General features: G+C 41.7%; 4 protein-coding genes and 1 long non-coding RNA gene across 5 annotated transcripts in view; 2 read left to right on the forward strand and 3 right to left on the reverse strand.

Annotated features, from left to right (window-relative positions):
- On the reverse strand, positions 1-15,660 carry LOC117776012. Its single transcript, XR_004616368.1, has 3 exons — positions 15,648-15,660; positions 15,106-15,109; positions 1-335 (listed from the first exon to the last, which is right to left on the reverse strand). It is a non-coding gene; the product is annotated as an uncharacterized LOC117776012 (long non-coding RNA).
- Positions 382-2,293, reverse strand: mzt1 (mitotic spindle organizing protein 1). Its single transcript, XM_034609664.1, has 3 exons — positions 1,960-2,293; positions 1,636-1,781; positions 382-1,062 (listed from the first exon to the last, which is right to left on the reverse strand). The coding sequence occupies exons 1-3, from the start codon at positions 2,009-2,011 to the stop codon at positions 1,039-1,041; spliced, it is 222 nt and encodes a 73-aa protein (XP_034465555.1). The 5' UTR covers positions 2,012-2,293; the 3' UTR covers positions 382-1,038.
- On the forward strand, positions 2,307-6,962 carry bora (bora aurora kinase A activator). Its single transcript, XM_034609659.1, has 12 exons — positions 2,307-2,437; positions 2,683-2,837; positions 2,977-3,083; positions 3,667-3,712; positions 3,817-3,895; positions 4,038-4,082; positions 4,176-4,232; positions 4,327-4,610; positions 4,790-4,952; positions 5,073-5,629; positions 5,759-5,899; positions 6,224-6,962. Exons 2-12 carry the CDS (start codon positions 2,688-2,690, stop codon positions 6,242-6,244), a joined length of 1,650 nt encoding a protein of 549 aa, XP_034465550.1. The 5' UTR covers positions 2,307-2,437; positions 2,683-2,687; the 3' UTR covers positions 6,245-6,962.
- dis3 (DIS3 exosome endoribonuclease and 3'-5' exoribonuclease) lies at positions 7,353-14,435 on the reverse strand. The gene is made up of 21 exons (XM_034609655.1): positions 14,119-14,435; positions 13,385-13,542; positions 13,009-13,205; positions 12,771-12,844; positions 12,440-12,607; positions 12,116-12,280; positions 11,807-11,920; positions 11,364-11,501; positions 11,044-11,190; positions 10,801-10,917; positions 10,603-10,704; positions 10,224-10,288; positions 10,045-10,129; positions 9,768-9,895; positions 9,418-9,504; positions 9,153-9,309; positions 8,595-8,809; positions 8,302-8,470; positions 8,055-8,213; positions 7,804-7,926; positions 7,353-7,649 (listed from the first exon to the last, which is right to left on the reverse strand). The coding sequence occupies exons 1-21, from the start codon at positions 14,335-14,337 to the stop codon at positions 7,581-7,583; spliced, it is 2,856 nt and encodes a 951-aa protein (XP_034465546.1). The 5' UTR covers positions 14,338-14,435; the 3' UTR covers positions 7,353-7,580.
- Positions 14,622-23,885, forward strand: part of pibf1 (progesterone immunomodulatory binding factor 1) — a 16,336-nt gene continuing 7,072 nt past the window's right edge. Inside the window, exons 1-13 of the mRNA XM_034609656.1 lie at positions 14,622-15,440; positions 15,531-15,631; positions 16,127-16,325; positions 16,425-16,544; positions 16,690-16,823; positions 17,005-17,113; positions 17,227-17,346; positions 17,450-17,511; positions 17,693-17,818; positions 18,302-18,400; positions 21,909-22,074; positions 22,618-22,768; positions 23,529-23,619. Coding sequence (XP_034465547.1) covers positions 15,174-15,440; positions 15,531-15,631; positions 16,127-16,325; positions 16,425-16,544; positions 16,690-16,823; positions 17,005-17,113; positions 17,227-17,346; positions 17,450-17,511; positions 17,693-17,818; positions 18,302-18,400; positions 21,909-22,074; positions 22,618-22,768; positions 23,529-23,619 — 1,745 coding nt within the window. The 5' untranslated portion in view covers positions 14,622-15,173. The remainder of the gene's footprint in view (positions 15,441-15,530; positions 15,632-16,126; positions 16,326-16,424; positions 16,545-16,689; positions 16,824-17,004; positions 17,114-17,226; positions 17,347-17,449; positions 17,512-17,692; positions 17,819-18,301; positions 18,401-21,908; positions 22,075-22,617; positions 22,769-23,528; positions 23,620-23,885) is intronic.

Here is a 23,885-nt window from a genome sequence, read left to right on the forward strand (position 1 = left end):
TACGTGATGTAGTGGCTTCATTTCTGGTTGATCAAAGATGGGTTTATTTTGTCAACTTTGCAGTATACCTCTTAGATTTTTAGATAGGGTGCAGAAACAAGAAGGGCAAGGTTTCTGGTCATCCTGCTGTAATAAATGACCCTTGTTTATGTCTTTTTTTTTTGTACAGCATGTTGACTGTAGATGGGATCCCCCCTGTCAGTTTTTATTGTAATGTATAATATTCCACCAGTATATTTAGCCCTTTCACCAAGTGTGACTGGAAAGATAATTTTCTTTGTAAAAATGCTTCATAAAATTCAGCTTCTAATGACAAAAGGATTTTAAGAATATCACTGAATATCATTGCTGCATTGTAAAAAGGGCAAATACAGACAATAAAATTTTTTCATAAAATATTTTAATTGTTCTTGAACAACAGTATTATGAAAACTCGATAGGATCTTGAACACAGTCCAAAACCCATTGAAGACCTATACCTCAGATTGGAATAAGGATGATAACACCACCTGGTGGCCGTTGACTGCAACATTTCAATTTAGATATATTTCAACATGGACAACAACATGAAATAGCAGAATTTGAAAATGCTTTGTGCTTACACAAAATAAAATAAAAAGTCTTAACACGTGGACATAGAAAAACATCATAAAACACATTTCCTCATGAAAAGTGCAACACAAGTTCAGAAATTATAATAATGATCCTAAATTAAGGCAGGATGACAACACTGATACCACTCTGAACTTACAATTTACAAATGGTGGAAGAAGAAACTCAGAGCAAGGCTAAATGTGGGGCAGAGTGTGTGCCCTCATGCTGGGAGATGGCTTATGTTCCGGAAGGACTGCGGCTGATGCCTCTACACAAAAACTCAGGCACGAGTCAATGCACAGAACACGATGCATGTTTGTTGCCGTGGTGGCGCAGAGGACAGACGGCCAATACAAATCAGATATGGCTGTAGAGGCTTTGGTAAGAACAGATCCAGGAACAGGTTATGATCCTATTAAAAGTCCCACACTGTGGTTTTCACCTTCAGTTTGTGCTGTTTTCAGAAGCCTGAAAGAAAAAAAATACAGATACAGTAGTGATATTACTGATAACCATTATTTATTTTTAGATCATTATGATGTCTTTTCTAAGAATAGAACTACCCCTGCTTTATGGGCAGGTTACATCTGTGCTCAAGACTTTGGAAATATGTTTGGAAGATTGAGGGGAAAAACATGGTTGGATGAGCTCGCCTGCATGTTTGATAATTGTGAAAAACACACAAGCTTCACCAACACAAATATTAGGGGCTAACATTGAACATTTGGGGGCTTTCTGTGATGATAACTCCCTGGACAACAAGATATTTCCCTTTTAGCGGTTGTCATCGATAGTAATTGGTATTTTTCCTTCATGATGCTGTCACTCAGAAGATGCAAGTCCCAAATAATAAACATTTTTACCCACAATTTTGTTTTGAACTGATTTTAATAGTTCAAGAGTGCTCATAGAAAACATGCGATCATAGTCAATATTTGAAGAGTTAACATGAAAGAGGCGATTCTATTTCAACAGTCCAAACAAAACCCAAGAGAGGGGATGAAACCAGCTGGGATGTGATTCTTAAGCCAGTTCTGGTACCTTGAGGGACTCGGACGCTTTCCGCAGCTCCTTGATGACAGCCGACAGGGCCTCTGGGTTGATGCCCTGCTCACACAGCCTCACACATATGGACAGAGACTCCAGGTCCAAGCCAGTATTCAGCAACCTGGAGATCTCCAGCAGCACTGTGGTGGTGGGGGACAAATTAGGACTACTTGCATTACGTGTCTGGTTAGAAAACATGTTCTGCTACATGTCTTGATAAGTTAGGCACAATGATAAGTTGTGGGTTAGCAAAGGAAGCTATTTACAAGAGGATTTTAATTCATTTAATAGATACATTCAATAAAAATATGTAGTTACCGTCCATTGTCTCCCGGACGGCGTTAAGGTTTGCATTGGGTGCACTTGCCATGGTTTGAAGGGGTATAGTTAGCCGACGCTTGCTAGAAGGTGGCTAACAAATGAGACTTAAATATCCCTCTGACTCGATACAAGACTGAAATGTTATTGAAAACAACTCAGTGCGACTTCAAGCGTCTCGTATTGGGTTCAGATACCATCTCCTGATACTAGAAAGCGATTAAAACGAGGTAAACTTCACAGCAAGTTAGCCACCTAGCCTGCTAAGCTCGATAGCGGAACTGGAGGAGGAAGTGACGACACGGACTCTACTCTGATTGGCTGACGGGGACTTCCTGTGGCGTTCCCATAGGCTGAAGGATCCTTTTGGGCGAAATTGAAATCAGGGTTTGAACCTCTCGCTGCTGTTTGTTCGCTGGCTCCTCGATGAAGGTCGTTTTATAACCGTGTCTCTGCTTTTCCAGGTCCTTTAACAATTGTAAGTACCAACGACGAAACCTATATAGCTTATATATAAATGTATCTTTCTTACTTTTACCTAATGTGGTGTGTACTGTAGGTAAACTGGTGTGTAGCTTCACTCTCCTTATACAAAAAACAGGAAGCTAGTAAATGCGAAGTAATGTTGTCAACAAACCACACTGACGAAATCCAGGTTGTAGTTTCAGTTGTTTTTATGTTTCATTGACTGTGAACTGTAAATGTCCTCCTCCCTGTTCCCAGCTAAGATGGGGGACCATGTTGAGCTTCAGATCACCCCAGAGACTCCAGGCAGACCCTCCATTAGAAACCCATTTGAGAGTCCCAATGACTACCACCACCTCCGTGGACCCCTGGTGCCAAGTCCATCCGTCTTCAAGTCCAAGTCCTGTAAAGCTGTAAGACACAACCGGAATTACAACTAATGCTGTGGGACGCACCTTTCTGCAAACTTCTTTACATCGTTTTATGTCCAGCAGCTCTGCTAAAGGTTGTTTGTAGTCGTCTATTCACTCCCTCACCTTTCTGCCCTTCCAGACTCCACCCAAGTTTAACTGGTCTATTGATGAAATGGCCAGTCTTCTCCCAGTCCACATAGACCCAGAGGAAATCCAGCGACAGTCTTTCTACCTCAGCCAGACAAGGTACGTACTGAAAACACAGTAGTTTTGGTAGTTTTGGGTCATATGCTTACAGTTAAGTTACATTTTAGTTGTATATGACCGAATCACAACAGTATAGAGAAACCCCACAATGAGCAAATACTCCTTTTAATGGGGAGAAACATCTCGCAGAACTGGTCTCTGTGGGCGGCCATCTGCTTCAACCAGTTGGGTTGAGAGGAGACAAATGGGGAGAGGAGGATGTAAAGGGGGGGAGAAGAGAGAGGACAGGAGTTGCAGACAAAAGGCAAAACCAAACTTCACACGTCCATGCATGTTAACTGAAGGAAGTAAATAGAACTCCTGCTGCAAACATAACATAAAAATAGTTAATGGAAAAGTACATTTTTGTAGACTTGAAACTTTTGCAGGTGTTGGAGTTACTTCTCCTCTCTTCAAACAAATCAACAGAATATGTAAATTCCAAAAAACTGTATGTAGTTGATAAGCAAGAGATTGTGACAAAAGTGAAATTCTTTGAGTGGCTTTACTTTACTAAGCACATCTTGAGATAATACATTTGCAGAGGAAATAACACCTTTTTTTTTTTTTTTTTTACATCTAGGATGGATTCTGACATTGAGGAAAAGCGTCAGAATGCTATTGAGCAGGTATGGGATGTTAATTATATTATATATTATCTTATGATAGAAAAGTCGATTTGTAATCATTTAAAGGGTCTTTTTCTAATTATGTCATATGTCTCCCAATAAAGTTTTTCACCAAAGGAGCCATCGTGCCTTCCCCCTGGGCCGCACCAGACGCTCGCAAAGCCTCTCACTTCTTTAAAAAAGGTGGTGTATCTTTATTATTTAACTCCTGAAAGTCTTTTAAAGTCACATTCTTCTTCTGTTATTGAGTTTTATGTTGTATTCTCTTATCTTTATTTAGGCATTTCATATTCATATTGCTATTTTTTCTGTTTGTGCTTTGTAGGTTCTGCGTCTGCAATGATTGCCGAAGAGCAAGAAAAAGTCTCAGGTATGTGTGTGTCACATTTCTGTCTGCATTACTTTCACCTTCTCTTCTTTTCTAATTATTTTGTGATCTCTCTTTGTTATGTTTGTTGTACAGTTGCGTGTCAGACAACTCTGTCTTTACCTTTGGCGTTTGATATGGAGAAAGTACTAGGTAAGCCTCAAATAAACATCAGCACAATCAGATCGGAGTTTGACAGAATATTCTACCATCAAGTCATGTCTGTCTGGTTCTTCCCTTTCCTCAGGTGAATATTACCGCAACGAGGAAGCATGTGAAGCTGTGCAGGAGAGCCTCAGTTCCTCCTCCTTGAGACGAAAACTCTTCCTCGATGGTCGGGGCAGTTACAGCGGCTCTGACAGCTCAGGCCCGCCAAGCCCAGAGAGAAGCCATCCCAGGGAGGAGACGCCTTCTCTGACCCGACGAGAGAGGGCTGCAGGATGGATTGAAGGGACCGAGGGAGTAGAAGCCATGTCATCTGTATTTTCCTCCCCGTTATCCTGCAGTTTGTCTGCTCCGACTCCCTCTACGGTGAGTGTAGTGTATTGGATTCACGTAATGATTTATTAACCATATACTTGGTACATTGTGTCAAAGCAAAACAGGTTTTAAGTAACATTTTGTTTTACTATAAGATGAGTAGTATTGTTTTCTTAATACCTCGATAGAACCATTCATTGCATTCATACATGTCATTGTTTTGACTTTAGGGCCAGTTCTCGTCCAGCCCCATCCAACATGGATGCTTCCGGGACTGCAGCCTTGGCAGCATCACCAGTCCCATGTTCCCTGATAGGTCGTCTCCTGCCGGCCTTGTCTCCCCCACAATTTCTCCTATTGTTGCACATATTGAACGCTCACCCATAGGCTCAGGTAGACCATTTGTTTTGTAACTTATTCCAATTTTTGCTGATTCAAAGTCATTTTTCCCTCCAAAGAGACTCTTTCTGTAAACTAATTTTCTCTTCAACCTTAATCTGTGATCTTTTTAAGCTGAGAGGAAGCTGCCGACCAACTTGACTCCCCTCAACACTCCCCTGGATGTACACCTCACCTCCTGCAATGAGAGTCCATTTGTTGAGGGTTGCTCTCCCATTCAAAACTGCTCTCCACACCACCCCCGCTGTCACTCTGAGCCCCAGCACAATGTCAGAACTAGGCCCAGGCCCAGAGTCCGCTGCTGGGCTTCCCCTCCTCTCATCTCCCCCATCCTCAACCCTAAGCTCTTAGACTATCATGAGGCTGAGGACCTACTCCCCTCCTCCTCCTTTGCTCTCCCATCTATGGAGCTTGATCCATCTTCGCCCCTGGCTCAGGAATCTCACCCCGCTGCCAGTGAGGGGATTATCCTGGATCCTATGGAACCTGTGAAAATGGAGGAGGGCAAGGAGCCTGGGATAGAAGGGAGACTGGAGGACGAGGAGGAAGCTGGGGGGCTTTTGGGACAGCTGACCAGCTCTCACATGGGCAATGTATCAGTAACAGAAAGCTCTCACATGTTTGTATCTCTGGCAGAGGGAAGCAGTATACGCTACGATTCCAGCATGCAGGTTAGTCTGACGAGTGTCATCCACTGCGACCTATGCCACGCTATATGTGTACCGTACTCTCATATGAATGTCTGTATTGGTCTTGGTCACTTTACATTGTCTAATTGATTTTTTTGGGGGGTTATTTAGGTGGACAGTGGGTACAACACTACCTCAGCAGGCACTGCCAGTCTGATCGATGGCCTCAGCTCAGACTGTCACAGCAAAGAGTCCTTCAGTTCAAACCTGGCAGAGGAAGCCTTCCAACTCAGCAGACACACTAAAATGAAGGTACATTTGACATTTTATAAACGTACACAGGGTTGAGGAACTTTGAGCTTGTGTCTTTAGACCTAATGTAATATCAGCTCTTCATTTAAGTATCTTACAGACTTTTTAAAAACAGAACATCTTAAGGATCTGGGGCAGATTGATTATGTGTTGTGCTTATATAATGCACAAGCATTATATCCATATATATATTGGACTTTTGTTATATTGCTACTGATGACATTTCTATTTCGATAGTTATTCTTTTATTACCTGGCCCTTATTGTACATGCTGAAAAATACATTATTTTCATTTGACTAAAACAAGTTTTCTTCTTTCCCAAGGCATTTTATCCCCACCACTGAGACCTCTGATCGATGTGCATTTCAAAGGGACACTTCTTCAAAGATGATGATTTTGCAATCAAATACAAGTTTACACTATGTTCCAGGCATTTATGTTTAATCGGTTAAATTTGGGTGCATGGGGGTCAAATCGTAGTTACATGATTTATGAACAGATTTAAAGGGGTTGTTGGTTCTTCTAAGGTTTTGATTAGCTTTTTTTAAGGTGCCTCTATGGAAGTTAATGCTTTATCAGTGTATTTTATCACAAGTTAGAAGGGAGATGACTTAAAATCTATATTACAAAATAAAACCCAGTAACTGGGTGAGATAAAGGGTGAGGAAAAAAGTCAATTCTGTATCGAACTTGCTCATTATCCAACTTGAATGCTGTATTGATGCTTAAGCCATCATTTCAATTTTCTTTGGTGCTGACGTGATCAGTGTTAGAACCTGACTTTCAGATGACGTCAGATTTGTACTGTATGTTTTTATAAAACTGTTAATCATGATGTTTTATATGACAAAAGCTTTTTTCTTTTACGGAATGTGTAAGAATTGTTATAATTCAGGATACTTTTGGATCTTACTTGGATTGTTAGAGTATTTATTCCAAAGTAAGATGCACTGAATGATGCCACTTATGAATTAAAAGCTGACTGAGCCAATTGTTTGCCATTTTCCTATATACTTTGAGAATGGGCTGGATCATTGTCACATTAAAATAACTTGAATTCTTTGTCTGACGTGAACTCTATTTGTTTTTGCACTGGTTGATTCTGAAATGCGATTGTTTTACTTAATGCTCCAGATATAAATCCTAATATTCCACTATGAGTTCCTAATAATAATAATCCAATGATATTGTCACTCCAGGTTAACACACATTTCATAATTGTGGTTCAAAATTCTGATCAAATTAATTTGACTAAAATGTAAGTGAAAATACTTAATTGGGTTTTAAAAACTTTGATAGGTCACAATTTAAAGGAGTTAAAGTGGGAGAGAATTTTAGACATTAACTCTGTAACAAGTGAGGCTATGGACAAACATGACTGTTCTGTCAGTGTTACAAAACACATGGTATAAGAACTTCAAGTTATTAGGTTCATGACAAAATACACAAACGGGTTTAAAAAATGCACTTTAATGATTCAGTTGTCTACTTTGCTGTTGCATGACAAGTTATAGTGCATTTATGACTTGTCTTTGTCTAAATCATAAAAAAGACAATTTAAAAAAAAAAATTGATTATTTGCTTAAAACAGTTATTTACGCCACTGCATCAAAGAGCCCAAGGAGACTCTTTTATAGACATGTAGGAATTCTTGATCTGGTGTTCTTGAGAATTTTTCTGTCACTGTTCCAGTTTTGGTTTCTTGGGCCGTGGTTCAACAACAGGGGCTGGAACACTCACACCAGGGATCTGAAATACAGACAGAGAACTTGTTAAAAAATTGTATGTACTGCAAATTATCTGCTGAAGAGCAAAAACTGGGGGAAGAGAATGTTCCTCTAGCTAAAATTAAAGATATAAAAAGATAGTGATAAAAGCCCTGTCCACTTCAGTCAGTCCTTACCACAGGTTCGATCAGAGACATGCGGATCTTCTGGTGCTGAACATTGGATTCGTCCAGGCTGATGGTGACCTTCACTTTGTCAAATATGTGGAAGGTGTGCTGCTCTATGGTCAGAGAGGGGCCCTGAACACATTAAAAGAAGAGACCCTTTAAACACTGTGTAGAGTATGAAACAATTACGTAATAAAAACTCAATTGAATATTTTCATTAGGTCCAATAAAATGAAATGAATTTAATTAAGTGTTTATACCTCTTCATCAAAAACAAGCTTCGGGGCGGTTTTGTCTTTGCCGTCAAAGAAGACTGTTCCTTCCAGGCCAAACTTAGGGATGAGTACAATGATCGCGTTTTTCCTCACGAACAGAACATATCCCTCTTCGTTAAGAATGCCTCGACTCTTGAAGAACAACTGCAAAGACATCATTTGTGTTAAAAGCATGAATTGTGCAGTGTTGTGTTATGTTGTATTTTCTATCTTTCCTCAAACCAGTGTTTACCTGTGTGTGGAAGGCCACAGACGACCTCTGAGCATACTGAGACATCTTGTGTCTGTAGTTGAGGTTGTTGCAGAGGGCTGACTGCTTGTGTTTGTCCATCAAATCTGGGTAGGTGCTGTCTGCTCCTATGGCCACTGCCAGCAGGCGGTGAACTATTATATCTGCATATCTGTGTGGGGAGGGTAGATGGAAGAATATGATTGACATACGTAGGTTTGACCGAACTATGGTTAGTTGGCAATTGTGCACATTTCTGTGATTTGTAGAGTATAGTAACCTATCTGATATCATACCTCCTGATAGGTGATGTGAAGTGTGTGTAGATGGGTGAAGCAAGGCCGTAGTGGTGGAAGTCGCTGTCCATGCCAGAACAGAAATAGACGGCCTGCATCATGCAGCGAGTGGCCAAGATGCGCAGTAGCGTGTTGAAGTATGGGAAGCCGTCCACTTTGGCCCCGTCAAGAGAGTCAGCCAGCGCCTTGGCTGAATCCGTGTGGATCTCCACATCCTGAAAAGAGAAGGAAAAAAAATGTTTGTCAAATTAAAATGAAAAGACCTGGATGACTAAGAATCTTCAAACTCCTTGAATTATATTTAGGTAAGAAGGCAAGAGCATTGTCAGCCCGCAGGTTAGAAACCACTGATTTACAGGGTTCTTTGCTTTTGTGCCTGTAAATTATTTTCTATTGTTCAGCTGCAGAGCATCATGCAACATTATTATCAGTGAAACTATTTGATAAAAGTTAATTCCCTCTTAAATCTATTTTTTCAACTTTAGACATTATCTGAACAAATTAGCATATAACGTGAAAACCGACACTTGTCCTGCAGGACCATCTGTCTTCACTCACCTTGGACTTTGCAGCCTTGAGCAGGACGTCGTAGTTGGACGGAGGCGGCGCTGGATGTTTCCTCAACAGAGCGCACTCTGAAAATTCATCATAAATCTTCTGGGCGACTGAAATATTGGCCAGCAACATGAACTCCTCCACCATGGAGTTTGTCTCCCTAATAACCAAGAAACAAGTTTCCTTACATACAAGTCCAAAACACAGCATGACACCAAGAGGCACACTGAAAAAACAAAAAGGATTCTTCCTTTTCCAAGGTACCTACATGAGTTCTTTGGTCTGGAGGTCAATGGGGTCGTGGGTTTCACTGTCGATGTGGAAGCGGACCTCTAAGGACGACAGCGTCAATGCCCTGAAGGACATCAAAAGGCAACTCATCTTAAATACAGCCAGTTTAAATATTTAGCAGTTATTGGAATCATCATGACATAAACTGTGTTTGCTGCTTCTTTCCTCATAATGTATCTCATAGCTGGTTTTCCAAATCCTTTTGATTTGTATTTTAAGTCCTCATTTAAGGCATAACACAAAAGCCAATAGCATTTTCTGACCGTACCATCCCATATTTTACTGTCTATTCTTCTGCTTGTACGTGTCCTAACCCGTTGTCCCTACCCTTTCTCGATCCTGTGCCTCTTGAGGATTTTGGCGAGTTTGTTGAGACCCCGAAGGCTCTCGGTCGTATCGTCATTCTTGCTGGTGTCATCAATTCTCATCTGGGCCTCAGCGTAGGTCAGAGATGCCTGGACCAGGTCGTAAGAGAGAAGGGGAGATAAAGACAAATTAGGATGGCATAACAATATCACCTGGACAGCAACACATGCTTACAAATGCACATTTTATTATAGTCTGATATTGTCTCTGGTTGTGTAACTGGGTCTTTGCACTGTACCTTGGAGTTAATGACACTTTTTGTGAACCGTGTCTTCAGAATTTCAGCCTTGTGGTTCATCTCCCAGATACACGAGAACGCGAGCCTTGTGAAAGACAAGTGAGCAGAATGAGACACACAAAACATTCAACGGCAAAAACAGCAGTTTGACTTTAAAACTACAAGTCTTCAGTCCTCACCTCTCCACGTTGGAGCGCAGTGAACAGAGATTGGAGCTGAGCATCTCAGGGACCATGTCTATCCTCTGTTGGACACAACATCAAACACATTTCCTTTAAGATTTTTAAAAAAGATTTAAAATTGACAATGTTCTGAAAGCAACAACATCCAAAATGTCAACACAACCCAAACATCTTTTTCAGACTTCTTGTAAGAAAACTGTAATGGTAGGAAGATTTTGCCAAATATATAAATCATAATATTTATTGAGCTAACAGCTTATGGCTTTATGATCTGTTGTAAAACCTTTAGACAATAAGTTTAACATTAGTCGTGAGGGTTAAATTCTGATGCCCAGTTAACATTAGGAATCAGTTGGGTGTGTATGTGTCTCCGCACCTTCCCACACAGGTACACGGTGGTGCCACGGTTGGCGGCCTCTTTGTCCATAGCGTTACCAGGTCTGATGAAGTGACTGACGTCAGCGATGTGGACCCCCACCTACAGCAAACAAATAATCCCAGGAAACTCAGTTTAAATGTAAACACAAAAAAATGTATGATTTTTATTAGTCGTGCATGTTCAGAGGTTTTGTACCTCAAGGTTTCCATTTTCCAGCTCTCTGCAATGCAGGGCATCGTCTATATCTGTACATCCTGGAGGATCCACGCTGCACACCGTCAGATTCCTCAGGTCCTCCCTCTTCCCCATGTCCTGTACCACACATCCACATTCATTTACTGTTTACACACTGACCTATACATACTGTATGTGCTTTCAAAGTATAGGCTGATAGCCTCACGGATAAATGCTTGACAAAACTGGGAATAGAGTTCTTACCTCTGGTGTGATGGCCCACGGCATCTTGGGAAGGAAACTGAGCACAGCCTGAGAGAAGTCCTGGTGGGGGACGTCATGCTCCAGTAGCAACACCTCCTGCTCCGTGTCCTTGTCCCCTGCACTGCCCAGGCTGCGCACAAAGTGACCCTAAAAAAGAGGGGAAAATATTTCTCTGCATTTGTCTTATTGTTGTGCATTTTATCACATAGAGAAGTGTGGCTTCATGTGAGCAATATAACATGAGCATTTCAAATTCCTGTCAAACTTTGGAAACTACTCACAGTTGGATATCTAAAAGTTCTGAAGAGGTTTCAACTCACATTTGGATATCTGGAGTCTTTGGGCCAGCCATCGATGGCCACCAGTATCCTGTGGCCCGCCAGTGTGGACGCCTGACGTGTTTCAATGCGAACACGTGGGATGCGGCGGTCTGCCGGGGTGAAAAGGTGACGGGTTGACTGTATGAAAAAGAAAAGAAAAGGTTAGTGCTGAGGGTAAGAGACATGGAAGTCCTGGACCACTTGTACATACATATGGTATGCAGAGATAATTTTTACAATCTTTACAATCTCAAAGGGGAATTTGTTGAGCAGATATGCAAACTACATGACATTAATTCATGTCTTTATCTACTATGTGCCTCATCTCACAGATCGACATCAAAACAACAGTGATGGCAGTTTCTTAAGGAAAGAGGGGACAGAAATGAGCGAAACATACAAATCAATGACAGCTTCAAATCTAGCAACAAGCAAAAACAAACCTCTTTAATATGGGAGACATTGAGCATGCCACAGAATGGCCTCCAGTTCCTTTTGATGATGCCCACCACTTTCCCTGTGGGTTTCCTGGCTGCTTCAGCGACAGATATCCTCAACTGCTCAGACACATGGAAACATGAACATCATTAAAATAGCCTCAAAGAGCTCATCTGGGATGCAGAGTAAAGCATTTAAAAAATACTGGTTCTCTTTTTTGCGTATCGTCACACATGCTGTATACTTCTAGCAAATATATCCCTTGAAAATAAACAAAACCAGTCTAATTGCCCTTCCATTAAATCAAAACTCACAGCTTTCTCCTCCTCCTCTTCTTCAGCATCATCATCCTTTGCTGCACCTTCATCCTGTAGCACGACTGACGAGGGCGCCACCCACTGATCTCGGGGCAGGAGCTGCACAGCTACCACATCTTGGTACACTGCTCTGTTGAGGTGCTGAAGACCCTGAAGAAGAACCTGGCAGCACAGACAGTACAGAACTTTAATTATGTGCATGCACTGTACTGTGATTATAGTGAATCCTCTTCCTTCAAACTAATGTCTCAACACAAAATGACAAGTTATCCTCCAAACCCTGATGAGGTCTAGGAGATCCTCAAATTTACACACACACACCTCTGTGCTGTCATCCCCCTCTCCCTGGACAAAGACTGTGGCTTCCAGGTAGTTGTCTCTGCTGGCTCTGAAGGTACCCTGGAGGAAGGCACCACTCTTAATTCCTGCTTGGATCCTTGACAGAGGGAGGTGCTCTGGGAATATCACCCTACTATTAGTGATTTCATTCTGCGGGGGGGAAACGAAAAGAGATGTCACATAAGAGTTTGGGTAAAAAGAAAAGGCAGATGTGTAAACAGGAGATACAGATACAATACCAATATCTCCTGTGCCATAAACCTGAAATAGATTTATCTCTATATTTCAATGACTTAAAGTTGTGTGCGTTTACCTTGTCATCATTGGACAATGCTAGACGATCCACAAGCTCAGGGTTTGCTATCAGACTCTTGATGTACTCTTCACCTGAAAGATGAATAAATAAATACTTGTCAAAAATGTTTAAATACAACTGATGCTGTTTGAAATCAGAGTGTGAATGGTAACCCTGTGTCTGCAAGTCACGTTACAATGTTTGTAAGTTTCAAGGTTTGTATATTGATGCTCTGAACTGTTCTGTAACAAATTACATTTGTACGCCAGCAGGCCGCTCTCCTCTGCCTTCCGCTTGTTGTCTTGGTCATTGGTGAGGAGGACCACCTTGAGCCCGTCCATGTCAGACTCCAACTTCTTCAAGTGCTGGCTGTACCACTTGGCTGCCACGCGGATTGCCCGGTCGTTACGGTCGTTGGCGCTCTCACCCGGTTCCCGTTCAATAAAAGTTTCTCTGAAGGGAAGAAAAACAAAAGAATAAATCTATTTGGGTAACAAGTATATCAGAGGTGACGTCTAATAAGGAGATCTTTCTGCGAGGGAGCACAGGAGTGGTTCCTTTAGGTGCAACGGTCATTACTATCATACAATGAAGATGATTGTCAGTGAAATCCATCAGTGGTGTCTTTGTACCTGTGGTGTTCGTTGGTAAATGTGTAGACGTTTTTCTCCTTCTCGTGTATGATGTCCTTCAGGCGTTTATAGACCGGCGCGCTGCGGTGTCGAACCTCCTGCAGCACGGTCTGAAGGACGATCACGTTGCGAATCACAGGATCCTCCAACACGTCAATCTGCAGGACAAGGAAAATACATGTAAACAAAATGTGAAAGAATAAATCAGACCTATTCACATGTGAACGTACATATTTTATTGTTTTAACCTAAATTTAGGTTAGACCTCCAGTGCATTTAGTATGTTAACTAGTATTGCAGTCAGAGAAGCGTAAAGGGAAACATTATAATAACCAGTACATATGTTCGCACTGTACATATTCTGTTTACACTGTATATATTACTTTTTATTCCACATTTATTTATATCTCCTTACATTTATAAATATCTCTACTTACTACTTTACTGATTTTGACTGACCTCTTGCTACTGTAACATGGCAAATTTCCCCCACTGTTAAATAAAGGATTATCTTATTTTATAAGAAGTAATATTCATTCATACACAAACATCTTTAGGTTTGGTAACGCCGATTTCATTATGGCTCTTTGGTATCATCACGAATGATGTACTATGTTGTATTGTCAACATAAATTGAGAGGAACATGCCAGGATGTCTGCAAATCTTCAGTTAGCTCCACTTTAAGGACAAATATAAAATGAAATATTCAGAGAAAATGTAAAACTTTTTTTACCTGGTGCAGCACCACGTTGGTGTCAGGGATCAGATAATGTGGATACGAGCACAGGTTGCTCTCCAAACACGCGTCTGTCTGCAGCACCGTGGACTCCTGTTTGCATTCGGTACAAGCTTCGCTCCCGCACCAAATATCATCCCTCAAATAATGCTCCCGCACGATCTTCACCACGCCGCCCGACCGCGTCTTCCTCACGAAGGTTTTAGACTTCAGCATGATGAAGATCCGAGGCTCAACAGGTCGAATCCCGATGTTTTTAGCTCCACCACAAGCGAGCAGCTAGCTAACTGTCCATGTGTAAACCGAGTGAGTGGGCCGAACAAAACCTTCCCCAGAGTTTAGGAAAACCTTTAATGTATATGAAAATACATTAAACGTGCTCCTTTTAAGTCAGTTTTAATCCTTTTTAGAATTAAAGTTTGTAAGTGTTACTCAAAGATAATATTCTGTGGTGATAATAAACCATTTTAAAATATGTGTTTAAGTTTTGGTTGACCGTCTAATTCTTGCTCAATGAAAACAGACAGAACAGGGGCTTGGTTGGCCGGTTCCATGAGAGGTACTTTATCAAACAGCGCCCCTGTGTTTGGGAGGGAGTACTGCACGACTGCCCCGTGTAATGTGCATTGGATGAGTTGATGTTCAGTCAAATGACCACAGGGGGCGCTTTAGTCAAAGCCGCCACCGCACTCGAACCCATGGCGGTTATCAGGCGGCTGGGAGCGGGACCCTTGAAAATCAAAACAGTCGCCGTGGACGTTTGTCAGCTCCGAGGTGCAGCGGTAATAATGTTTGAGGCTGTGTATGTTTTGTTTTCTTCACGCTAGAGTCAGTGTGTGGTCTGTTCCGAACGAAGGAGGCAGCCATATTGTTGCTCGGTCGTTTGTTGTCGTTCCTCCTCGATGTGAACTAACGTTAAAGTTTCTCATATCGAGACGTTTGTGAATTCACTTTCTCATCTGTCGCTACAATAAACCGACAAACTCGCCTCTGTCGGTAACGTTAGTTTCAAGGAACGACACATAATCCCCCCCCAAAAAAAACCTCCCAAGATGCCTCCCAAGAAGCACCAGCTGAAGCCGACAGCCGTCAACGTCTCCAGCTCCCTGGACCTGGAGTCGGAGGACATCAGCCTGGAGACCACGGTGCCCACCACCGAGGACGTGTCCTCGTCCGACGAGCAGCGGGGCGGCTCCCAGAAGGTGACCCGCCAGCAGATCGAGAGGAGGGAGCTGCTGCACAACGTCCAGCTGCTGAGGATCGAGCTCTCCCAGAAGAGCCTCATCGTAGACAACATGAAGGCCGACCACATGTGCAAGGTAGAGGGATGCTGCACAGTCTGAGGAACCGGGTTCATGTGCCTCTCGTGTAGAGGATAGGACCTGATCTCTGCTGCATGTGTGTTTCAGGTGGATGAGTTGGAGGAGAGGCTGAATGATGCTCTCCATCAGAAACAAGTGTTGACCCTGAGGCTGGACACTCAGCTGAAACTGGCTCAGGAGGAGAACAGGTGAGAAAGGTTTCACTTTCATGCACTGTGGGAGAACTGGGATGCAATTGCCATAGTCGATTTATAAATAGTTGTTTTTAGATTTAGTATAATCTATGAAATATCAAAAATTTAAGGTCATTTGTCTGCAGCATACAGCTGTAACTACTTGTTTTGTTTGTAAAATGTTAATTATAATTTACTTCGTGATAATAAAGGAGCCAAACGCGCGTCTTGCAGATGCTTGATGTGGTTTTTCTTTTGTCGTCCTATTATCATGTCAGGGTTAATGGCAGCTCTGTTAAATGTGGGAAATATAAAACTTTATTTGCAGGTTTTGAAAAGGTTGGAATTGCACATAAATTTAAAAGAATAATGAAAAAATATGGAAATAGATTAGAATTTTTTTGGACTGAAATCCAATTAATTACAGGTGATTACAACATATACATCAGCCCATCCCCTCTCTATCCCATTCGTTTGTTATGAATCACAAATATGAACTGTCCTCACCAGGAAGCAGCAGACTCTGCGTAAGCAGGAGATGGACGCCATCCTGCTCAGGCAGCAGCAGCTCGAGGAGACCAACCGGCAGCTGTGTGAAAAGGCTGGAGAGCTGCGGAGGTCACTCAGGGATCTGGACATCTCTCAGGACAGATTCCAGGAGCTCCGTGACCTCCCAGAGGACAAAATGTCCATTCAGGAATACGTCGCTGTAAGTATAAGGGTGATCTCCCTGATCTCTTTGCCCACAGAGACACAAGATATGATGCAGTCCTTGTGGAAGCTTTTATGACTTTTTGTTCATATTTAGGTGCGTTTCTATGAGGTGGTGACTCCTATGAGGACTCAGCTGGCTGAGCTCAGTGCTAAGAACGGCAGTTTGACTGAAGAGGCGGACAGACACAGGACCCAGATGAAGGCTTTGATGGAGGTACCACATATACAAAAGCATGTACTGCACCTGTGTGCTGCAGTCTGTCATTCTTCCTCATGACATGATAACATAACATGTTTTGAAGTTATAGCTTATACCTCATAACATGAACCCTCTATGTATTTTGTATATGTATCTGTAGAGCTACGAGGAGGAACGGCGGCTACGTGCTGAGCTGGAGTTGAGGAGCCAGAGAGTGACCCTGGAACTGGCCGATACCAAACAGCAGATCCATGAAGGGGACTACCGCCGAGAGAACTATCCAAATATCAAACGGTGTGTGTGTGTGTGTGTGTGTTTCTGTAGATCAGAACAAAATAAGTGAATTAATTGAGTAGTTAAAGGAGGTCAAACATACATAATATTTAATCAATTGTTAAGGAACACAATGAGTGGAATATAATTAATTCTATTTTCCCACTATATTCAAATCCTGGATATTGTTTAATTTCTACAGAGACCGTGACCACTTCGAAACCGAACTGAAGGAGTTAAAGAGAAGATTTGAGACTCTGGACCTGAGTCACACTGCACTGACCAGGGACAGGGATACACTCAGCAAAGAGGTGCTTCACACCTACCTACACACACTCCTATTGTATTATGTCCTCACTTTACTCATTATAGCCTCTTCAGGTGTACTGTCGTTGTTTTTCATTCTGCTCATCATGGCCTCCAGGTGGCAGCATTGCAGCAGTCGGTGACTCTGCTACAGAAAGACAAGGAGTACCTCCACAGGCAGAACCTGGAGCTGAGTGTTCGATGTGCACATGAAGAGGACCGGCTGGAGAGGCTGCAGGTCCATACAGTAGATTCATCAGGAGGCTTATCTAACATCAAAGGCGTTCAGTAGTAGGAAGGAGTCCTCTAACATGCTTTCACTTCTTGTTTCTGTTGTCCAGGTACAATTGGAAGACACAAAGAATGCCAGGGAGAACACCTACGAGAAATACGTAGCATCCAGGTTAGGTTCTGCAGTTTGTCACTATCACCAGTATTCTAGTCTTTTTAATACAAGCAACTAAAGCTGCTCCAGAAATATCATGTCTCCTGATAAACTAATGTTAACAGTGATCGTTTCATCTGCCTGCAGCACTTTCCATACCTCTGTTCATCTTTATTCTTTCCTCCTTTGTCCACCACAGAGACCACTATAAGTCTGAGTACGAGAACAAGTTAAGAGAGGAGTTGGAGAACATCAGACTGAAAACAAGTCAGGAGATAGACAACCTGCAGAGAACCTCCAGGGAGATGTACGAGAGGGAAAACAGGTATCTTCTTCTTATTATTATTCTATTAAATCTAACTCTTAACTAACTGTATGTTGGGGGAAAAAAAGAGGAAAAGACCAGAGGAGCCATTTAAACCAGAGGAGCTTACACATTTGGATAAGAAGCAATATTAAAAATAAAGTGCTCATGAATTTTCAGAACTAATTTCATGATGTTCATTGTGTAGCTTGTGATGTTGTCCATACTTTACAGGAAGTTGAAGAGATGAAGTGATTTTCCTTTTTGTATTTACAAACTGTAGCCGTGTGATAGGGAAGTGACATCAAAATTAGTCAAGATAACATCTACAGTACAACAGACAGTCAACTGAATTATTTCATGCACATGCAAATATTTAAGAGGAGGAAGAGCGACCACCACAGATACATCAGAGTATTATCAAAACAACGGGAACATAACTTTGTATTATTTACCACATAACAGAACAACCATCTTTTAACTGTCTGTGTTTATTTTGACCAGGAACCTGCGAGAGGCCAGAGACAACGCTGTGCTGGAGAAAGACAGAGCGGTGGCAGCTGAGAGAGACGCTCAGTCCAGATATGATCAGCTGCTGGAACAGTGAGTTTTGTCGTCCATCGCACACATAAAGACTGAGGCAGTAAACCAAGAGACATACACCTGAAAACTTAGACAAATAAAACCAAACTCATCTGCTCCCAATGTGCATGGCTCGATACCCCCTGTTGTTGTTGTTGTTGTTGTTGTTGTTGTTGTTGTTGTTGTTGTTGATGGATAGATAGATAGATGGATAGATACAAGACTAGATAAATAATCAAGAAGGATTGTGTCATCAGTGCATAACTGTGGGAGATATATTATGTAAGCAAACACCTTGTTCAGCAGCCCTGAATGGCTTGTCGTATTTAAACACTCACACTACGACTGCTGCTTTTAAATATGGATGACACTCTGTTAATGCACTAAAGTTAATCAAGGACAGTCAAGGAAGTTCACCTGAGGGCAACAGTTAAACTGTCTTGGAAACTCGTGCCAATTGGAGCATTGTTTTTTTTAAATACACGTAACCACATCATATTTTGAATTCATTCCTCGTCTTCGTTTGCCAAGTATCGTGTGTCAGCATATTGTGTGTGAGGTTGTCATTAGAAAAACTAGTGTGACTAAAGCTGTTTTCAGACATGAGCGGGTAAAATCCAGACAATTGTCTACGGAGTGCAGCAGACAGAGGCAAGAAGTGACCTATTAACTCTGCTGCTGGATCATGTGATTTTGTTTACAGCCCCCCGACACCGTCGTCCGCTCTTATCACCACAAACTGTCTTCACATCTTCGTCGGTGTCTTCTATGTGTGTGTCACCGCTTTTTCCTTTTTGTGTCTGTCGCGCATTAATCAATTAAAATGTAAAATCTGTGTAAATTGAGCCAGTGCTAATCTGTTATCAGAGCAGGTTGTGGGTGCGGCAGGACTTTGGTGGCTGTGGTTTACCATCTCGTAGCAAAGAACACGGGCATATTTTACTTCAAGGAGGTTGGGGGGGGGTCAGGAGGTCATGTGGAAGTTCACTAGTACCAACTGGTGTTGCTGGCCTGGCTGCCTGCTTCTCATGTGTAAGATTCTTTCAAGCACAAGTTGAATGCTAAATAGGAGACAGGATCTCACTGTGTAGGACTGAAGACAATTCATACGTTGAAGACAGACGTCCGGTTCCTGATCATTTTCAATGAATTATTGTGACTTTCTTGTTCCCAACAAAGCTTTTGCATAGACAGTGAACTTGACTCTAATTCTTTTTAATTAAACGTTAAAAGTGCTTTTCAGTCTTTTCCCACTTCCCGCTCGTCATCTCAGTATGGCCTGGAAAGGTGCCTCTGGGTCGTGGCCTTGTAGGGAGTTTCAAATCTTGCATTGAAATTGCAACATATAAATCTGAGTCCTGCTATTTCACACACACACACACACACACACACACACACACACACACACACACACACACACACACACACACACACTTCAAGCCTGCATTTTTTTCTCAATGGAGGAGATATTTCAGTTCTCCTTATTTTGTACTTTATTGCTGGTGCCAACATACATTTCGACATGTCTGTCTTATATTAATAAATCATTAGCACTTTTCAAGTGGCACAACACAGTCCACAACACATCTTGATGTACCTAGGACCTTTTTTTTTTTTATTCAAAAAGTTTGCCCAATTACTCATTTAGGAAACTGCATTAATATCCATTCATTTTTGACATCTACCCCCAACCTTAACCATGAGCAATTCATGCCTAACCTTAACCTTAACCACAGTTTACATCTTAGCACTAACCCATACCAGGACCTCATTAGGACTGAGCTTTGGTCCCATGGGGTCTTACTGGTCCTGACAAGGTCAGTGTTAATACAGGAACAAAAAAACGAGTATACACACACATGCAAACATACATGCACACACGGAGCAGCAACAGCAGCAGTAGTGTTCCTTTCCTGGGTTACTACTACATGCCAGTCATTTCTCCAGATCCAAACCACCAGCTGTTGATCTTTCCATGTACACACACACACTCACACTTCAATCTCTCTCTCTCTGTCTCTCTCTCTCCCTCTCCATCTCGCTGCTGCGATCACATTGCCTCTTTGCATCGCATCACAAGCCAGCAACGACAGATGCTAGCCACAAGCCCTTAACACCTAACACCACGCATGCCCCTATTTCTGGGGCAAAGAATGAGGCAGACAAGCTTGAAATGGCGTCAGATGATCGTAGCGTAGAGAGCCGGCTTGAATCTCGGCAGTCTCTTTCAGAATGCCACTTACGGTGATCAACTCGTCCTAAACAAAGTATTGAGTTTTTCATTTTCACCTCTCTAAGGGACATAAACAAAATTACCAGGGGAACCCACGAGTAAGGTGAAAATATTCCCATTAAAATTGGCATTTGAATGAGAGAGATAGTTAAGTTTAATTTTCTCAGGAACACGTTGCCTCTTTGAATCTAGAATGCAGCCGCCATTAATACAAGGCATAACATGTCCACCATGTGTTCATGTGTGTCACTGTGAGCACACAGCTCAGGCGTGTGCTCTATGGATGATGAAATCCTATCAGGTCAGCTGTAATCGAGAGTTATTAATATTATCCAGCTAACCTCTAGGGCTAGTCTGGGTGTGCGTGCTTGAAAGCTGTCTGAAGAAGAGCTGAAAATTTATTCTTATCTTTTTCTAAGTGCTATTGACTTTTTTTCCTCCAATTAATCAATTGATAATTTTGTATATAAATTATGTGAAATAACTTTTTCTGAATTTTTTTTTTGTTAAATAAGCAAACCAAAATACAATATTTAATGTACTGTGATCATCCTGTGCTCTTTTTGCTTGTTGTTTTGTGTTTATTAGATTAGATTAGTATTTATGTTTTTTTTTTCACGTCAAGTGCTTCTAACTGTTGCTTTGTTGTTTGTGAGCTTGCGTGTTCACTCATGCATTTATGTGACAAGGCTTTGACAGAGTCGTATCATCTAGAAAAAGAAACTGCCAAAACTGTTCTGTCCCTGTCTTTCTTCTTCTGTAATTACCACACATTTAAGTGGGAACACCATGCTGTAGCTGCCAGCTAGAATCACGGAACATCAAATAAGACCAACCTTTGCTGCAAGCACCATTGAGAAACACTCTTCTGTCGCCAGATGATTTAAGACTTGGCTTTCCTCCTGGGTGACTTACTGTTATGCTGTAGTTATCAAGCTATTACGTGCAACTGAACACATCAAATCAAGAGTTGTTCATTGCACCAGGAATGTCAAATAATCACTTCCGTGCCATGTTCAAAACAAACACGTTACTATGTGAATTATCACAAAATGTAATTGTATCTGTTTGAAGGACGACATTGCAGAATTTGTTTCGAAACCACCGGCCGCATGTCTGAGCTCAGCCAGAAGCCCAGAGCTGAGTTTGCAGTCTGTGTGAGATACAGTCGCTTTATTAACTCGACATGTCTACATCTCCGTCTGCACCAAAACACATGATCTCACTTACACACCTACTCATGTTCATCTGTACTGAGGTGTGTGTGTGTCCATCTGTGCATCTCCATCCACGCAGGTTTCGTCAGCTCCAGCTGGGCACTGACAGCCGGGTGGCGGAGCTGTCTAACCAGGCCAAGCTGCACTCCTTCGAAGCCGAACGCGCTCAGATGGTCAAGGAGGAAACGGCCAAGGCCCTGGCACAGTGCCAGGTGGAGTGTGAGAAACAGCAGAAGAAACTTGAGGTACTTTAAACATAAAGACAAAAAGAGGAGACAAGGTTTTACTTACAAGTTACCAGACTATCATAGACCAGTTCTTGGTTTGTAGTTCAGACAGATTAATGACCAAACTTTCTTGTTCAAACAGTCTTGTGACCTCCATTTTCCCCAGAGCTGGTTGAAAAATACAAAGGTTGTTTATTTGAACTATAGTTTTTAGAAGAACCACCTACATGCACGTGTTGCTAATCTGTCAAAAATGACATCAGGGGTCATGCGGAGACAAAGAAGAACAGAAAGGATGTTTTATTTGCATGTTTAGAAAATATGGTACAGTCCAGATACTTCAAAAATTACAGTATTAGTAAATGATAGAATTATAGAATAATCACAAGAAGAAGAAGATATTTATCAATTATCTATCATCGTATTGCATTTTATTACAATAAGAGAATGTGACATTTACATTAACATTATTCCTCAGTGAGGTCATTTTGTTGTTACGCTGACCACAGAAATCAATGCTGCTCCTCTCTTTCATCTATCTCCTCTCCTCCTGCTCCTCAGCTCCTCACGCAGGAGTTTTACAGGCTGCAGACGTCATCAGAGAAGCGGGCCGCGGAGCTGCAAGCTCAGAATGCCGAGCAGGCCTCTCGCCTGGAGACGTACGAAAGACTTGAGCAAGAGTTGGACCAAGTGACCATGCAGGCGGCTGAAAGTATGAACGTAGCATCAGCTCTTTCAGTAGCCCATTGCATTACAAAACTAACTATAGATTCAGAAAAAACACAGATCCCTTTAAACACACTGAACAAGACGCTGGCTTTAGGGAATGTGCATGATAAAATAAAAGCACCGCATTGGATTAAATGAAGGGAAAATCAGTAATTATCAGCGTGGAGGTATAATCAGGCCTTTGTGAAACTGGACAGAAAAGAAGTTTTGGAGAATAATATTATATTATACAAGACAACAGATATTTACAAGTTACTATTATTTACCAAAGCCTTATGCAGAAGCAGGACACATAAAAACAGGGAATCTACAGGTCGTCAAATCCCTGAAATTGACTCCCTCAAAAAGGCTGTGATGGGCATTAAAATGTCTTAAATTGAATGTGGCTCTAGGAGGCTACTTATGAAGTGTAGAGTGAGTTAAAGACAGTTCTGTCTTTAGTACAAACTGCCCAGTGCTGTTGTTCCAGGATTTAATGTAGATTTAAAACGAATCTCCGGTCCTTGGATTAAAAGATAGTTAATACTAATTGTTAAATTATTTAATCCATCCCTTCATGAATCCAAACATTTAAACAACTACTTATCAAAGTCTTCTTTAATGACTAATGATATTATTGGGAATTATTGTACAACTGCAGGCGCTGCCCTCCCAAAATACTACTGCTACTACAACTAATAATAATAATAATTATCATAATGCTCCTGGAGATGTATAGACGCTGTGTTTCTGTCTGTTGCCAGTTGAGAATGAAGAGGAGGCCGAGAGAGTTTTATTCTCGTACGGCTACGGAGCCAACGTTCCCACGACGGCCAAGAGGAGACTAAAACAGAGGTACAGGACATGATTTCTTTTTAATCTTTGTAATCATTCCTCTGCTTCCCCCAAAGCTGGTGAATTTTTTTTATTATTATTATTATGGCTAGCTGTAGCTTTGCATGACAGTCCTCTGCAGTTTGTCCAATGTTGCGCCAAATATCTCTGCGCCTTCGTTGCCGTGAAGAATTTTTTCAAATCCTTTCCACCCGGTCTAATTTGAAGCATGTAGGCTTTGTTTGCCAAGAAAAAAAACCTTGATCTTGCTTTATGGCTTCATAAAT

The sequence above is a fragment of the Hippoglossus hippoglossus genome, chromosome 15, assembly GCF_009819705.1.
Source record: "Hippoglossus hippoglossus isolate fHipHip1 chromosome 15, fHipHip1.pri, whole genome shotgun sequence".
In the NCBI taxonomy this organism is placed as follows: Eukaryota; Metazoa; Chordata; class Actinopteri; order Pleuronectiformes; family Pleuronectidae; genus Hippoglossus; species Hippoglossus hippoglossus.